Source organism: Eulemur rufifrons, chromosome 7, assembly GCF_041146395.1.
Source record: "Eulemur rufifrons isolate Redbay chromosome 7, OSU_ERuf_1, whole genome shotgun sequence".
Lineage (NCBI taxonomy): Eukaryota > Metazoa > Chordata > Mammalia > Primates > Lemuridae > Eulemur > Eulemur rufifrons.
Window position 1 is genome coordinate 240,262,966 of NC_090989.1, and position 19,033 is coordinate 240,281,998.

The window sequence follows — 19,033 nt, forward strand, 5'->3', positions numbered from 1 at the left end:
CTCGGAGCTTCCAAAACAGCACTGTAGACACCATCAATCACTTCCTTCCCCGCTTGTTTAAAAATGAAAAGTGCAGCAGCGGACCACGCATCAGATCTAAAAATATCAACAGGAACTTTTCCACCGATGCTTCCTTTTGAGACATATAAATAACTTCAGAAGGCTCCTGCCCCTGTGGCTCTTGCTTCCAGCATCCGTCCTTTTCCAGCAGGAGCACTGATCCCTCCAGTGCCTATGGCCCTAAGGAGGTGGCAGGTGGGGGGCTCAGGCCAGTTGGCCTTGGGGGTAAAGGGCTCAACGGAGGTCACAGCTGGGTGTGGGACCCAATTCACAGCAGGGCTTTGTTATGTTTATTTATTGAGCACCAATTCCTAGGTACTGCCAAAAGGTGGTCTACACAGTCATCTACACTTCAACTCTTTCCAGGAGTCAAAATTACAAAAAAAAAAAAAAAAAAATAGGAATGTTAAGCCATATTGAGGAAGGTGAGTAATAACAGGTTCTTCCTCTTTGGGTATATGTCCTTGGCAGTAGGTAAAAGACTTTATCATGAGCAATTATGAGGGAATTAAGGGGATTAGGTGATAAATCAGAATTAGGAAGTTGGCATAGTTTAGTGTGGTTGCCTAGATCGTCATTAAATACACATCTCATACGCTCTGTCCCTTTGCTGTGCATTTCATGTGCTCTTCTGTCCTCAGCTTTCTTTGCTCCAGCCTGAGGCTTCTGTCAAGGGTGGAAGTTGGGGTGTGCTGGCTCTGGTCCCTCTTCCAAGCCACCTCCATATCCTCTGAGTAGACATAGCAGATGCAGAGAATATTGTTCCCTTTTGGGCTTGCCAGCCTCCTAAGGTGTCAGCTGGCTACATGAATAATCTCTGTGTCATGGGGCCAATGAGGATTAAGGAGATAGGTACATTTTCCTGTTTGTTCCCCCCAGATATGATCCTTTTTGTTTAACCCAAATGAATGACTGTCCCCTCCCCACCTGGTAGATACCCAAGAGAGGGCCTGGAGGGGTTGAGGTTGCATCATTGCATCATTCCTAAGTGCCCCATCTCATGGAGACACGCAGCTTTATCTCAGCAGACGCTTAACTTCTCTGAAGACCATGAAGCTGATCTGATGAGTTGATCAAGGCTCCTCCTCCTTCTCGGCTCCCTCCCCCAGCTCTGTCCCTACCACCGTCCATAATCTAGCAACTTCTCTCTAAACTCTAAGCTAACCTTTTTCTGAGAAAAAACAAAAGCAACTCTTTATGACTCATATCATTTTAATGACACCAACAGATGGTGACATTTCATCAATAACCCTTCTGCTTATAACCTACGGATTAGTTCCTTTCTCCATCTGCCAAAGTCACCAGGCAGGCAGTGCCACTAGCAAATAGCAGAAAATAATTGTCTGTTTAGATGCATAAGCTCTAAACACACTACCGTCCAATGCAAACAATTAGCTATATTGTGCGGCTTCCAAAAGCTGCATTTGCGATGGCTGTTGCTAAGGCAGAAATGGACTAGGAGAAGAGATTGTGTCTCAGGCCGGTGCAAACAGTGGCTCTCCTCGGGGACTTCACAGCCTCTGGGGGTCAAGCCCTGCTGTAGGGAAGTGCAGGAGCCGGGAATCCTGGGGTGGGTTCCAGGGGTGCCCCATGAGCAAGGCTGTCAGCTTACTTGAGGCGAGATTCTCTTTGTCTCCTTGCCAAGTAAAATCTCACTCCGGCTTGCAAGCTGATTAGAGAAGTGGAAGGGAAAAAAGCCATTCCCAGTGTGAGGCCTGTTTTGCCTTTGCCCAAACTGGAGATGCCCGGGGGAGAGGCCACTGAGAGTAGGGCAGTGAGTTTTCAGGAGTTGTGGCATGCCGGCTTTGACCTTGCCACAACCCACGCTTACCTCCTAAAACTTTTGCGGAGTGTCCATAGAAAACAAAACAAAGTGAAATGATCCAGAAAGAATTCAAATGACTTTACATGGAAATAGTTTGATATTTGCTGGGGTCTCTGTAGAAGCCCCAGAATTGTGCAAAACTGGAACCAGCCCTTACTGCCTTAGGGCCTTGTAATCTTTGATAGGGAAAATCTGAGAGGAAAACACATGACTGGAAGTTCCCACGTGGTGGGCGGCGTGCTGGTCGTCAGACCTTAAAGGAGTCATTGCAGTGTGCTGAGAAGAGTGGGTGGCAGAGAATCAGAAATGCTCAGTCCCAGGTCCTGCCCAGGCTGCGATGCCTTGGGCAGTCACCACCATCACCTACGAAACTTCACCGGGTGCCTTTAGCTGCAAAGCAGTGCATTAAATTCCACGGCTCTTGCCTTCAAGGAGTCTCAGATTTAAAAGGGGAGACAGAATAGATGATTCCAAAGAATTTATTATTTATCCAGTTACAGGGATGCTGGCGGGATATGTGGCAAGAGACTTCTAATTGCTCTCTGATAATTATTCTGCCGTTTATGGACTGAATTGTGTACTCCGCACCCCTCCACCACCTCCACAGTTCATATGCTGAAGCCCTAAGCCCCAAGTACCTCAGAATGTGAATTTATTTGGGGATAGGGCTTTTAAAGAGGTAATTAAACCAAAATGAGGCCACTAGGATAGGTCCTACTATTATACAATCTGACTGGTGTTATTATACAAAGAGATTGGGACACACGGAGAGAAAGCAGGGATGCATGTGCACAGAGGAGAGGCCACATGAGGACGAAGATGCAGCAAGAAGGTGGCCATCTGCAAGCCAAGGAGAGAGGCCTCGGGGAAACCAACCCCGCAAAACCAACCCTGCTGACACCTTGAGCTTGGCCTTCTGGCCTCCAGAACTATGAGAAAATCAATTTCAATAAAAAATAATACAAATAAAAAATAATACAAATAAAAAATACAGTGTAACAATTATGTACATAGCATTGACATTGTATTCGGTATCCTAAGTAATCTAGAGAGGATGTGCATAGGTTATATGCAACTACTACGCCATTTCGTATCAGGGACTTGAGCATCCATCCGTGGGTTTTGCTATCCGAGAGGGGTCTTCAAGCCAATCACTGGTAAACACAGAGGGACAACTGTTCTGCCCTTCTGCTTTAATACACAGAAAGCCCACTTTACCTAGGCCTGGAATAAAGACTCTGTTTTACAGACTTGCCCTTGGCAAGGTGTGGCTATGTGATTCCATTCTGGCCAGTGGGATACGTCAGAAGTATCTTTCACAACTTCCTGGATGTGTCTTTAAAGGGTATGGATGTGTCCTTCTTTCCCCCCTTCCCCTTTCTGTGGGGTGGAATGGGACGTTTTGGCCAGAGTATGAATGACCACCTTGGACCATGAGGTGGAGGAACAATGTACAAGGATCTGAGTTCCAATGAGCCATTCTAAACCTGGACTACCTATACTGACTTGAGAGAGACAGACAATTCCATCCTATTCAAGCCACTGTTATTTTGGGTTTTTGGTTACTCACAATGGAACCTTAACCTAACTGACCCAGTGTTCTTTTCATGAGGACTCAAGGGGGAAAGAGCTCTCATATCTCAGTACGAGGAAAAGTCATGTTTCTTTGGAGAAACTTTAAAAAAGTTTTTAGAAATACTGTGACTCAGGCAATTGATACTATTCTTTCCTTGCTTTGTCCGCTGGGGATTTCAGAGCCAAATTTGTAACCTCCATCCAGAAATCACAGAGCTGGAATCTGTGTTCACCTCACCCCAGTCTTACTATTGTCCTTTCTTTCTCATCCTTTGCTGTATTTTCTCAACGCTATTCATTTTACCCTTTTTCATCAGACATATTTTTGCAAGCAGCCTTGAATCTCTGTGACACAAAGTGGTGCCTAAGTAAAAAACCAAAATTCCTCAATGGTCTGATAGAAATTTTTGTATAACTTTATCAGATTGAAAAGAGAAGGAGAGAGAGAGAATGAATATAAATGTTATTCTAAGTGACAACTGGTGATAAATGGACAACCACCATCTAGGACTTATTTAGCAATAGTGGAGGTTGATATCTGGAGGTCTGGCCATCAGAGCACCTTTGGAGGATAGAAGAAAACAGTTCCAGGGCTCTGTTAGCATCTACTGGGAGGTTTCTAGAGCAACCAACTTGTTTTTATTTTTATTTATCTAATAACTAGGAGGTGTAGCGGCAGCTTTTCCATTTGTGGTCTCGTATCATGAGCATCTATTTTGCTCCTTTGCATGTGCATCTCATCCTCTTTCTACTTGTCTCTGGTGTGGATGTCTGCCCCGGAATAAACGTCACGTCTCCAGTGGAGGAGCCTGAGCTGGATTCACCAAGTCCAGAGGTTGTTTCTGAAGCCAGAAAAATATTTCTTGGGAACAACCCAATACCTCATTTTTGTCTGTGAAGGGCACTGTGCAAGATCCCAGTGTGAAAGTGAGCCCACATTAACACAGCCTCTTCTGTCAGAGAATTAAAATGGAAACCTGGGAGGCATCTGAAAATAGGCCATCTTCAAGTTCAGTTTTATTGATTGGTAATAACATCTCATCTCCAGCTCAGAAGGAGCAATCTCAGAGGGTCACTCGGGTCTGCCTAGATCTCAGCTCAGGTGGGGCTGGATTCCACCTGGAAGTGAAGTTCTTACATCTCTGTCCCACTCGCTTCAGAACTTAGGTGCCACCTCTTCTCACTAGGGAGCCCCTTCAGTGTGGCATGATGCTGGATAAAAAACGCTAGCACAAGGATCTGTGTAAAAATATAATTCATTTACTCAAAAACACTGGTGCACCACGCTGCCTTCTAGGCTCCAGCAGACCATAAACACCATGTTATTGTGAGGAAGGGTTTCTTTGTCCCCAGGGCTACCTTCCTGTCCAAGAACTTGTTATCCAATTCATCACATGGACAGTAATAGATCACAAAAGACAAGCTGCAATCACAGACCTCTGCAATCATTTAGAACAGGAGCTTTAGGCCCCAAGAGAAGGAGCCCCAGAAATTCAGAGCTGGCAGGGTCCTCATTGAGACCAGCCCTCTCACTTTATGGGTGAGGATCTTGAAATGAAGTGACCCGCTCATGCAGGTCACAGTGCCAGGCCAGGCCTGAGTAACCCCTAACTCCCAGCTCGAGGATCTTCTCCCATTTCATAGCCTCCTTTCCTCAGTCCTAAAAAAACAGGTATGAATATGCTTTATGCCCAATGATACCACACTTCCCAGCTTTGTTTTGTAATATAGTCAACCTATAAAATAAAAAAAGGCTAGCTATAGCAAACACTAAGCATTTAATTGACATAGCTCAGAGTCATATAACGTCCGTGACAGCATTGAAGGGGAAATGAAGGGCAGGTTTGGGGGTGTGTGGATAGGAGGCGGCATTGTGATGCCCCCCTTCCTCCTCTGTCTCCTTGAGTGATATCTCTAAGGTGCCAGGTATAAATTTAAAAATGAAATGTAGGCGCTGATAAGGTATCAATGAACACCAGGACCTCAAACACAGCTTGGGAAGAAAGATTTGTTCTTTAGCATCTCTGCCCAAGAAAAAAGTGCAGAGATTTAGCTCAGGTTTGATGTAGGAAGAGGTGGCCACCAAGTGCACTATGACCAAAATGACGGCTTGAGATTTTATGTGCCCTTTATTGCTAGTGTCACCCCTGATTCCTAACTGTGGATAATCCTGCATTGGCAACTTCTAAAATGGATATCTAGGGGACGTTGGAGAAGATGGATCAAGCCCTTTACAATAATGAACTTTCCTAGGGCTGGCTTTAGCAAGAACTGAAAAAGGAGATGGTTTATTTTCAGACTCAGCATTCAGTGTTCAAAGGCCCCATGGGAAGAATATGCACAGCAAAACAGCCTCATCTTTAAACAAGGAACTATCTGCTTCTCCTCCTACCTCCCTCCTCATTTATTATTGAAGCATTAAAAATACTCTCTTTGACAAAGGTGGCATGTTTTATTTTTCCAATTAGGTTTCCTTGGGAACTGGTAAAAAGGCGTGTGTGCCTATACGATGGGTGTGTGGGTGGCTCCTAGGGAGAGAAGAAATCTTGAAAGTGCCTTCCCTAATGAAGGGATGGTTGGAAAAGGGACCAGAGACAAAGACCTGCTTTTCATGTGGTTTTCTATTAAATAGAAAGTCAAACACAGGTGGTCTTAAATATGAATTCTGTTCCAGAATGTTCTTTTACAAATTATTTTTATTAAACTAACTGAGATAATCCATGAAAAGCACTTAGGACAGTGTTTGGCACATAGTAAAACACTCAAAAATCCTCAAAATGTTGGTCATTATTATTTAAAAAACATTTAGGAAAATAATTTCTTCAAAGATATTTAAAAGAAAAAAGTTTGACTAGGATGAATTATAATGACATCTCCAGCAATGAAATTCTATAATTCAATTATTTAATATGAAAGTAGAAACTGCAATAATTTTGTTCCTCTATTTGTCCACTCACCCAGTATTTATTGAACATTTATTGACAGTAGTGATATCAACAATCTAATTTCTTTTTCTCTGAAGTAATATGAATAAATAGAAGGCCTTTGTAAACAAGATGAAAGGGAAAATTTCACAGCCCTCAGGAGAAAATACTATTTTATTCTAGTAGGTAGGCTTTAAGTAGACTTTCTATCAGAAACAAAGCTTCCAAGCAGATGGCAAGACTCATAATATTGTGACACCTTGATTCTGTGTTTTGTGCAGAGCTAAAAACAATAGTAGAGTTAGAACACTCAAAGGTAAAATTACCAAAAATGCACAGTCACACTTTCAAACAGTGAAAGGCTCTGAAATCAACAACTCTAAGCCAAGTCAAAGGTACCTCCCAGGAGACGTTGCCTAGAGTGTTCTCCATTTTGTAAGCTTAAATCACACCACGCTTTAGTACAAAGGACATGCCTATAAACTCCCACCCATAAATACTGGCTGGCTCAGGGACAGTGAATTGTTCTCATCTTCCTGTTTTATTAAATGGATTGGCCAATTAGTGGGGTCTACATACTAATGGCCTTCATTATGTCAACTGACTACAGAAAGACAACATTATGCTTGAAATTGGAATACGGAAAGACTGACCCATAAAAATATTCACTACTGGGTTGTGGATAATTTTGATCTCACAGACTGAAAGACACGAATTCAAAATCTAGAGTGACACATTGCAAATGAACTTTTGGGACCCTGAAACTATATTTCAAGACTTGTCAAACAAGGCATGCTATGAGTCACTTCCAAACCAAACTCAGAGTTCTGGGATGGTTTTCCTGAGGCTTCTGAGGCTCAGGATAAAATGCCATTTGCCTTTTGTATTTGAAAAGGGAATGAAAACAGAGATCCTGGAAGAAGAAAAACTGTTAGATCAAATGATGAAAAACTAGAGAGCAGTATTTGGCAAAGTTCAGTTATTCTAAGATTTGAGTCCTTACTGTTATAAACTGAAAGTTTGTGTTCTCCCCCAAATTCTATGTTGAAACTATTCCACCCAGTGTGGGTATATTTGGAGATGGGCCCTCTAACGAAGTAACTAAGGTTAAATGAAGTTAAATGAGGTCATTAAGGTTGGGCTCTGATCCAATAGGATTAGAGTCCTCATAAGAAGAGATACCAGAGACCTTGTACTCTCTTTGTCTCTGTCTCTGTCTCTGTCTCTCTCTCTCTCTCTGTTTCCCCTCCCCCTAGGTGTGCCATGCACCAAGGACAGGCCATGTGAAGACATAGAGAGAAGGCAGCCCTCTGCAAGTCAGGAAGAAAGCTTTACCAGAGGCTGAATCTGTTGAAACCTTGATCTTGGACTTCTAACCTCCAGATCTATGAGAAAACAAATTTCTGTTGTTTAACCCACCCGGTCTATAGCATTTTATTATGGCAGTCCAGGTAGACTAATACACTGACTATGTGGATATTTACCTTATTTAAAGGTCTTATTTTTGAATAGATTTTTTTGGCTTTGAAATAAATCATTAGTGTAATTTATTTTTAAATTATCCCATTTTCTCGCATTCTTTATTGAGTCTTAGAAAAATCTCTTTATTTTTGTTCTTTTAGTTTCTCAATGTCTTTGCATTTGTATTTTTACCAACAACTCTTATTCTGTACACTCTGTTCTTATCCTTTATGTTTCTATCACTGATCTCTTATCCACCAGATGAGTCAAAAAGAGGTACGTTGAAAAGTGTCTCTTTTTGGAAGACAGCACCACGGAGACATTTGTCTTGCCTTCTGTGTGGACATCCAGAATCAACAGAGCTAACACTTAAGTACAAAACAGATTTTTTTTAAAAAGTGATAAATCTTTGCCTGCCTGGTGGTAGGAAATAATTCACTCCCTTCCAATACCATTATACGGTTTGTTTTACATATAGATGGAAAAAAAATCAAGAATTTAGCATACTAATCACAAGAGGTTTCTCTCAGCAATGGCAACCTGAAAACAACTTAATTTTCTTCTTGTACAAGACTCTGAACTGAAACTGAGGTTTCAAAATATTTTGCTGTGAGTGATGAGGCTGTCTGGACCTAAGTTTTCCAAGAAGCCATTTTGTAATAATGTAAAATGGCATTCGGAGAGGCTGGTGAACTGCAATTACTTTCCCTCACTTTGCATTTTGCCCACATGATTCTGAGGTGCAACCTACGGGCAAGATGGATTTCTTTCTGTATTGCTATGGTAAATTGGCTTTTGTAGTTTTCATGGGCTTTGCAAATCTTGCTGATACAACTCATAAAAGATTTGTCAACATAAAAGCTAACTGGAGAATTACAAAATATAATTCAAAAATAATTTCCAGCATCTTCTTATCATTTGGATTAGAATTACTCAAAGGAACTTTAATATTAATATTAGTATTTTTTCCCCAGGTGATAATGGAGTTTTTTTCTTTTTTATTAATAGTCAGTCTCCTTAATTTGTACACATATATATTTTTAGGACTCTAATTGCCCTTTTATTTTCCTGGATTTTCTTTCTTCTTTTTTCTTAATGTATCTTATGTGGATGATTAATAGACATTCTTTAAACTCTTTCAGAAAGTACAATGACAAATGGTACTTTTAATAGCAAGATTCTCAGTGAATATAAAATTCTTTGTCAATGTTCAAATCTAGGCAGAAACTCTAGAGTCTGATCTGTATCTGTTTCATCTTTTATTTTATTTTATTTTAAAATAAAAATTTAAAAGACAGGGTCTTGCTCTGTTGTCTAGAGCAGAGTACAGTGCTGTCATCATAGCTCACTGCAACCTCTAACTCCTGGGCTCAAGCGATCCTCCCACCTCAGCCTCCTGAGTAGGTAGGACTACTGGCACGTGCCACCACACCCTGCTAATTTTTTAAAAAAATATTTTGTAGAGACAGGGTCTTGCTATGTTGCCATGGCTGGTCTTGAACTCCTGGCCTGAAGTGATCCTCCTGCCTCAGCCTCCCAAGGGGCTGGGATCACAGGTGTGAGCCACTGCATCTAGCCCAGAATCCTCTTATTTATTATTCACTGATGTTCCAAGAGATCGAATCATCTCCTAAATAGGGGGAACTGCAGTCTTCAGCTGTTTTCACACTTTCAGAATGATGGACCTGGCTGTTACCCCTTAGCAATTTAGAAAAGCTACTTTCTTTCTTAATAATAGGAGGGTATGAAGTTCCCAAACCCTGAGCTAAACCTCATCACTGCCAAGGACATAAATGTTTGCTGACTAAGAGTAATATTTAGGAAGAAAGATATGGTACAGATTCCAGGTACCATCTGTTTGGATAATCCTGGAAATCTCCATCAGAGCTAACATTCTTTGACCAACGTTTATTACAAAGTCTTCCAAAGGAGCTCTAAAATCATAACTGTAACTTTATTTTTTTTTTTTATAACTGTAACTTTAAACAACAACAACAACCACCACAACAATCTGTAACAAACTGCTGACTTTGATAATAATGAGGCTTTTAAAAAATCACTTGGAGATCTGAATTTAATAGTAGGAAAATATTTTTAAGCATTTAATTCTTTTATAAAAGTGAAATTAAAAACCACTGTCACTTCCATCATCTTTCTCCTACTCATTCTTTACTTAGTCACATAAATCTCAAACACTTTTATCAGCACCATGAGGCTTTACAAAAACTCCTCTGGGTTTAGGTAAAGAAAAATGCTAAGGAGAAATAAGTCAGGGCTGACTTCCCAAAAGGAGGAAGATAGAGCTTAATATGGCAGGGTGATATTTGAATTGTAAAGTGTGTGGGGGGGGGGAAGAGCCTGCATTTTGCACATTGTCTATCTGTTTCCATCTATCTATCTATCTATCTACCTATCTATCTATCAATCACATTCTCAGGAATGTGATTTTCTTATATAAATCTATTTGCCCACTGGTGCATCTGAGCAACTCTTAACCAAAGCAAGGACAATTCTGATTTTCCTAAGGACAGAGAGAAATCTTAGAGGTGACATGAAATCAAAGCTGCAACACAGAAAAAGCCATCTCATGATACATGAAAATGAACGTATAACACAAATTTGAAAAGTCAGATTTTTAGATTTCAGAATCTAAGAAATTTGCAAGGCACTTCCCCTTGTCTGCTTATTGTGAGTGTATATTTGAGGGCTTTGACGTGTTACAGCAGTGAGGTTCATGATGAAGCACGCAGCCGGCTTCACGGTGTATGTGGGCCAAGTACAATCACCTGTCTGTTGTCTAGATTGGCAAAATGGAAACATAAAAAAATCCTGGGTTCTGGGTGGGAGAGCATATTTCTTCAAATTGTCTTTCAAACCCGGTTACATTCTCCATGTGGAAAATTTGGGAAGGTTGGTAAATTCTCTGGTGCAGCCTAGATCAGTTGTCTCTGAGTTGGAATCGACAACATTGCACCAGTAGTTGCTGGGAGGAGACAATTAGCACTAAGCTGTTTAAAAAGTCAAATTATTTCTTGGCTCCACAGAATATACAAAGGAAGCGAAATGCCTCCTGCCAAAGGGCTTTCTTCCTCTGTGAGAGAGAACATGTACAAAATGCTCTTCATGGCCAGGGTAGAGTCTGTACTGAAGGAACCCTCTCAGAGCAGAGGCGTCAATGTGGAATGAGTTCACTTGTTAGCAGGGTTTTTAAAACAGCAGGTTAATTACACAAGACTGGCCAAACTCTCAGGAGAAGACCCGTGACGAGTGCGGGTGCACGGGGGCCGTGGTTTCCATGAACAGACCTGGGGTGCACACCTCATTCTTCATGTGCCTTGATAGGCATGCAACTCAGAAGAAATAAAATGAACAAAATAAAAGATACTGAATCATTTCTGTGACACCTTCAGGTGGCCTGAGCATTGCAGTTTCATATCTTTCTTCTGACTCGGGAGGCCTACCCCTGATTTACCCGTCACCCGGTCTCTCCAGCTCGGAAGCCTCAGCTTCACCTACCAACTTCCTTTTTTTTGTTTGCTTTCTAGGACCCATTTGTTACCGAATCTTCCCAATTCTGCTTCAGAAATAGCTCCCAAATCCAGCCATTGCCGTTCACACCACAACCAGTACTGGGTCTGAGGCCTTATCATCTGGGCTGCTCAATAGCCATGTATAAACTTATTTACTAAGTACTGCTAATAACAGCAAACACCTTTGCAGTGCTCACTGTGTGCCAAGAACTGTTCCAAGAGCATTCGGTTCTCACAACAGCTACACGAGACAGGCAATGTCATTATCCCTGTTTCACAGGCAGAAACATGGAGGAAGCACAGAGGCGAAGCACGTTGCTGAAGACCACACAGCCGGTACACGGCACAGCTGGGATTTGAACCCAGGTGGTCTGTCTCCAGAATCTCTGCTCTAATGACTGATGCCTACTGCTTCTATTTTATTTTATTACATTATTATCTTTATTGTTGTTGCATTTTTTTGGATAGGTGTTACCTGTTTCAAAATTCAAAAGCTACAGAAAGGTCCACATTGGAGACTCTCCCTCCCACGCCGGTTTCACATTGCCCAGGCCCCTGTTCTGGAGATAATCGACATGACCAGTTTCTTTGGCAGCATCCCCAGCAAATGCTTATGTTATTTCCCTCCTTTTCCCCCAGTATATAAATATAGTATACAGGATACAATTTGGCATGTTGCCTTTTTCACCAAACAACATGTACTGAAGGTCGTTCCACATCAGCACGTGAGGAGCTTCCTTATTTCTTTTTTCTCCTTTCTTTCTTTTTTTTAAAGACAGATGGTCGGAACTAGGGATGGGCAAACTTTTCCTGTAAAGGGCCAGATAGTAAATATTTTAGGCTTTGAGGTCCATATGGTCTCTGTCACATATGCTGCTATTGCTTCCTTTTTTTTTTTTTTAAAAAAAAAAAAAAACCTTTAAAAGTGTAAAAACCACTCTCTCGTCTCATGGGTTGTACAGAAACAGGCTGCGGGCCAGATTTGGCCCATGGACCAAGTACGCCAATCCCCAAACTAACAGGGATGCTATATTCAGTCTTTTTCTATTCTGAGCCCTCTTGACCACCATAAAAGAGCTATCTTCCTACAAAACAAGTCTGAGGCTGCCACTGCTCCCTGTAACTCTTTCACGGTTCCCCTGTCCCGAGAAGGGGAAGTCCAGACTGCTTGGCAGTGCACACAATGTCCTTTACACTCCATGTACTTCCCATCACCTCCGTGTCTACTGCACTGGTCCATGCACCATCATTTCTTTCATTCAACTCTTGCCATGACCTCTTTGCTCCACTATAAACCCTTCTCTTCCCCAGTCCAACCTCTACACTGCAGGCCCAGGGATCTTTGGCAAGTGCAAAGCATATACGGGAAACTCCAATGGCTTGTTCCTGCCCTAGAAGGAAGTCCACTTCCCTATCATGGTCTGCAAGGCTTGACGACTCTGCTTGGCCCTCGCCTCCAAATTCATTTCTCCCCCGCTCCCTCCTCCCATTCCCCCGTCTCCAGTCACACTGATTTTTCTGTTCCTAAAACAAGCCAAGTTCATTTCTGCCTTTGTGGGTGCTGTTCCCTTGCCTGGCTCCTTCTTGTAGTTCAGTCTTGGTTCAAACGCCAGTTCCTAGGTGAGGCTTTCCCTCGTCTCCCAGCCTGCAGGGGTCTCTCCACTCTCCTTCCCTCCCATCACGGCCATCTATAATCACGTTGGTTTGTACTTACAGTCTCTGCTGTGCTATAACATATGGGTCTCTCTAGTGCCCAGTGATTTTCTGTCACATATTAGATGAACAATCAAAATTTTTTTGATTAGATAAACAAATAAAGAATTTCAAGCCAATTTACCTTTTCTGGTGGATCTCTTGTTACTCCTAACCTTATAGTTTAGTCTCCAGTCCTATTGTCTTTCTCACCAATCACTAAACATGAATTTCCCTCTTAAGGTTTTATACTTTTGCACATGTTGTCATTTGGTTATTTTTTTTTTTCCTCTGAGGGACAAACTCCTACTGACCCATCAGCACCCAGCTCAAATGTTGCCTCTTCTATGGAGTTTTTACATCTCTCCTAATTAGGATCAATTTCCTCCTCTGGCTGCTCCCTGAGTACTTTGTATAGACCTCCATGATCACATTGGGCCATAATTATCTAACCACTACAAATGTTTATTGACTGATTTATTTATACCCTGAATACTCCCCAAATATGCATATATGTGTGTGTGTGTGTGTGTGTGTGTGTGTAAAACCTTTCATTTTACCTACAACGAGTTCCTTCAGGGAAGGAACACCTTGAATGGCATTTACATGGCAGGTATGAACACAATATACATTAACACATAATGTACATAATCTAGCATCTAGCTCTGTGCTAAGTGCTTTATGTACATTAGCTCATTTAACCCTCCTAATAACAACCGCAAGGAGGCAGCTACTATTATTGCCTGTACTTTACAGATGAGGAAACTACAGCTCAGTGAGGTCAGGCATCTTGTCCCTGGTGGATCTGGAATTCACCACCAGGCTATCCTGCAGCTAGCTGTGGTGAGGTGGCGCTTTGAAGGCCTGTTTGCTCTTGAGCTCTGAGCGTAACAGGGTGGTGCACAAATCTGTCCTTTTTCTCTTTATTGGGACCTGGGGGCACAGCTCTGCTGAGAGGGGGGTCAGCTGGGACTCTCACGTTCTCCTGCAGCAAGGTCCTCCCTCATGGGGGCACAGATGTCCCTCTGACAGCCAGATGGAGAGGCATGGTGAGGAGGCTGCCCTCTGCACACCTGTGACTGTGCCATCCCCAAGGGCAGCCAGATGTCCCTGGGGCCTGCCTCCTGCTGCCACATGCTGCTTATCCATGTGGACATAGGCCGCTCTGCCAGCTCACCCTTGAGCTGATGTGGAGGGACCACAGGGCTCTGGGCAGGAGGGTGAGGAGCCTAGAAGGCGCAGGAGACGGGGGCAGAAGGAGCAGCAGTCTCCTTGTCCTTTCCTTTAAATAAAGAAACTTTCTTAGAAAAACGAATAAGGGAAACAGGCAATAATTGGCATGTTTTTCCCCCTAAGAAGGACAGCAGCCCTTTTATTGAAGAGTATTTCTTGGTATAAAGGAGAGAGTGCTGGGTCTTGGCTGCAGTCTGGTTTCTAGTTGTGAGCACTGGGTAACTTTTCAGCCCATTGGGAAAGTTCTGTCTAAAGAGTGCGTTTCACACTTTAGGGCAGGGCTATGAAAGTGTGCTCCTCAGACCACAGCATTAATAATATCACTGGGGTGTTCATTAGAACGTCAGACTCTGGGCCCCACTGAAGACCTGGCAAATCAGAATCTGAATTTTAACATGACCCTCGCCTCCACCGCCCCCTGGAGAATTTGTAAGCTCATTAGAGTGTGAGAAGCACTGACCTCATTAAAATGCAAGTTGTAAAATAACTGATTAAAATGCAAGCTTGGGGCTCCATGCCTTAGAAATTCTGATTCACTCGATCAGGATGAGATCCAGAAATCTAATAAGCAACAGCAGAAGTTCTGCCTACTTTTTGAGCAACTGTGGTCTAGAGGCAGTGGTGGAAATAGCACAGGCGCTTAATTAAGAGAGCCCTGAGATCCAGTCTCAGGTTTACTCCCTACAAGCTGGGAAATCCCCATTAACTGCTTCATCTCACTGAGCTCCAGCTTCCTCATATGTCAAATGGAGATACTGATGCCTATACCTTCAGCTGCGAGGTTTAAAGGTGATAAACATATGTAAAGTGCCCAGTACCAAATCTGTGGCACATAGTAGGTGTTATGATTACTAGGTCGAACAGCTCAGCTGGGTTGGGTCAGAGAGTGTTCATTTCACCTACAGGGACAGGGAAGGCCAAAGAGTCTCACTGAGGTGGCTGCGGTTGCTTTATTATTTAACCCCAACCTTAGAGACACAGAGAAAGGACTAGACTGCAGCAGCTGTCAAACTTTATCATATGTTAAAAAAATCACCAGGGAAGCTAATTAAAAATGCTACTTCCTGGGTGCTGCTTCCCTCAGGTCCGGATATGGCCCAGGGATCTGCATGTTTGTCCCCAGGAGATTCTGATGCACAAGTCTTCCACTGTCCCCCTGAGAAACGGTGGCTTAGAGGATACATGTATCCATTCCATACATGTAGAGCTTGGCGCACGTGGGGCCTTGGGCTGGCACCGGGAAATACACACAGGGGTGAATGAGACCTGGTGTCAAGCCAGCTGGGAGCTGGGGCTTCCCAGGAGAATACAGGGTCTGTGCTGCTGCGCTAGGACGTCGATGAGAACAGCAGCCCAGAAGAGCAAGGGCAGAAAGGCATACCTGGACTTCTGCAGCCTCAATGCTGTGCGAGAGGTTTCCATTTTGGACGGGTTCCGAAGCATCGCTGGGTGGTGTCATTTCGACTTCTGTGCTGGTGCTGTTTGGGAGCTCGATTTTTTCTGTGACATAATTTTAACACACACACAGAGAAAGCAAATGGAATCAATGAGGGTAAAGAGTCATATGGAAAAGAACAGCCTATAATGTTGGGCCAAAGGAGAGGGCAGTGATGTCTGAGGGGTGACAGGGTCCCCGGCCTCCCACTCTGGCATGATGTCTTACCTGGAGTGTCCTGTCAGCTCCCGCAGTGTGCCTTGCTCTAGTCTAGGCAACTTTACCAATTAGCCACTTAAGAACACGAACTCAGACATTTAAAAATCCCCACCCATACCCAATCTACACAACATTGTCCCCGGGACCACACCCCTCAGCTACCTTCTTACAGTAGGATCTGTTCTTTCCTACTGCTCTCTGCAAACGGTACTGGCGAGGGCTTCAAGGTCCTAGACTTGACTGCCACCATCCGGCAGTCCTCTTACACAAGTGCCCTCCTTCCTCTGGGTTTTGAGAACTTTGTCTATGAAATGAGGGAGTTCAGCTTGTTGACCTCCAAGGCCCTTTGCTTTTAGCACTAATCGTCTCAGGCTCTGTGAATGGAAACTCTTCCAGTGCCCAGGTGGCCATGGGGAGGGCAGGCGTGGGAACCTGGCTTTTCTCAAAATGCCTGGAGAACGCTACTTAGCATATTCTACACCTGAGTGTCCTATTGCAGGAAAGGCAAAGGGAAGCTGGACAAGTAATAGAGGTCAAAGTCTGTGCCATTCCTGAATAAGAGAGAACATTTGACTAGAGGGAAGCCAAAGGTCAGCAAGTCCAGATTCAAGTTTTCCTCTGAGAGTTGAGAAGTGACTCTGGGGCAGTGACTAAGCACTGAGACTGTACCACTGGGAATCGGACAGGCCTGGGTTCATACTCTGGCTCTACAACTTGTGCTGTGTGACCCTTGGCAAGTGACTCAACCTCTCTGAGATTCAGTTTCCTCATCTGTAAAATTGGGGTGATGATAACAATACTACTACTGCTACTATTGCTACTACCATACTAACAACAACGGTACGCTCAAAGGGTACTTTGGTAAAGATTAAATGAGAAAATGCATATAAGCCCTTAGCACAGTGCCTGGTGTAGAGCAAACAAGCAAAAAACATAAACTCTTTGGATCCTTATTATGGTGCCTGCCTTCTACTAGAAGATTTTTGTTCCAAAACTGAGAGGAGCACCTGCAGGTGGTCAGCGCTCGGGCACCCCTGAGGTCTGCTGGGACTAGGGGGAGGGAAATAAAAAGGGTCCTACTGAAAACACACACTCTGGCCGTGCTGGGTCAATTCCTGGATTTTGGGGCAAAGGCAGCTGCGGTGCACGGCCAGGGCTGCTGGGAATATCAGAATGTTCATCAGCGTCAGAGACGAGCAGTATCAGGCTGCTCATAAAGTAGGAAAATATGTTTTTTTTTCCCTCTAGCAACTTCAGAAGCACAGACATTTCTATCCCTGGTGCTTAGGAAAATAATTTGAGAGTTATATAAAATTGTTGGGTTTGAAGCAGCCAAATTTTGGAAATCATAGGGAAATGTTTATGTTTATTTATATATATATTTAGTTGTGGAATACAGGGGCATAAATAGATTTAAATATGAAAAGCTATAGAAACTCAAATTTATTTTATCTTTCCAAGTTTTTTGCAGTGACAGTGATATGTATGGGATATTCTGCTGCATGTGGCTATGCTAGTTTATCCTAGTCTGCTTGATATAGTTATTTAAACTAAAAAATGGTAGGTACCTTGGGGAATATTAAAATTGTTTTTGGAGGAGTCTATTGGCTGAAATGGTACAACCTTAGGATCAGTCTGCAATGGCTAAACTTGACCCTAGAAACAGAGGATACTGGGTACCAAAAGAGAGTTAAGATGTTTCAAGAACAGACATGAACAGATGAGAAGTAACTACCTTCCAGGCATAATGTCTAACCCGAGTGGGCCCATCTTAGCTTACGGAGGGCTTCACACAGCAAGCGGAGGTCTCATCACCAAAGAAGTATGAAAATAAATCTTGAACTTATTCTAAAAAGCATAGATTTTAGACAGAGATTATTTTCTAGTTGCAAAGTCTTTCAGAGACCCAACATTAGAAGGGTACTTGGAGTTAGTGTCCTACCTCCTCCTAAAAGATTAAATCCAAATCTAAGGTCAGCCAATCATTAGAAAGAAGATTGGGACTGAACCCAGAAATCTAAGTCTTTTACTCCAAGCTATCTTATTGTACAAAAGAGCAATCAACAAGTGCAGCAGAAAAAATAGCTTGTGTCATTGAACCTAAATATCACAAGCAGAACTTAACCTGCGCAATAGAATTTCCTGGTGTGGCTTTACATTTTTGTAATACAAGAGCAGAATATGCTCATTCTAAAAACTTTGTCCAAGTTCACAAAAGCATAAAGGAGTAGAGAAAAAAATATGAATCCTGATTATGAATTATATATTTCAATAGTTCAAGAAGTAACTATTGTTAACATTTTAGCTGACTTCCAGTTTTTCTTTTCATACCCAATTGAATCTTGATTGTTTCTTGGCCAAGAATTTTCCCTGAGCTAGAAGTCAAGATAACAGGAGAGGCAGAAATTCTTCTATGGAGTGTCATGTATTTTGAGTGCAAAACTGTTGAATTTTGTCTGCAGATAATTTTAGTTACTTGGGTAATAGCTTCGTTTATAGCATAGATCCAGATCAGGTTAAATTTAGTTTGAATTTAGAATTAGAGAATTATATTATAGCTACAGACAGGAGAGAAGGAACATCATGTTCCAAGTTAAAATAAGATGCCTGAATGTCACAATCTGGTCACATAGGAGCTCTGAAAAAGTCAGCCAAAAGAGACCTGGGCTGATATCGCTGAATTCTTAGGAAAGGAAAGGCGGCATTATCTCCAAGGGACTCTGTAAGCAATGTCATCGGTATAAAATCTGGTTACCAGCCAAGAATTACAGAAGGGGGACTCTCACCTTTGGTTAAACATTAAATGGCGTGTGTGTGTGTTTCTGTGTGTCCTGTTTATGTGGAATTCCTGAAATAAAGTGACTTTCTACTCTTGAATGGAGATGCCTGTTTAGGTGCTGGTTTACTTTAGGCTCCTCAGAGAATCATTTTACTCGTCTTAGACTCCCCCCTAGAGTTACTGGTGACATACTGTGTCCATTCATGCCGTGTGCCCACTCTAGGAACAGGGACTCATTTTCTGTCCTCCAGGGAAGGGATGAGCTGCAGGAGTCTGTGTCTGTACCGAGTCAGGGGTAGC

At 42.7% G+C, this 19,033-nt stretch overlaps 1 protein-coding gene across 2 annotated transcripts in view; it reads right to left on the minus strand.

The window, feature by feature from the left end:
- Positions 1 to 19,033, minus strand: part of SLC24A2 (solute carrier family 24 member 2) — a 219,830-nt gene that overhangs the window by 16,532 nt on the left and 184,265 nt on the right. For both annotated transcript variants that reach the window (XM_069474239.1, XM_069474238.1), the window contains one exon: positions 15,682 to 15,800. In XM_069474239.1, coding sequence (XP_069330340.1) covers positions 15,682 to 15,800 — 119 coding nt within the window. The remainder of the gene's footprint in view (positions 1 to 15,681; positions 15,801 to 19,033) is intronic.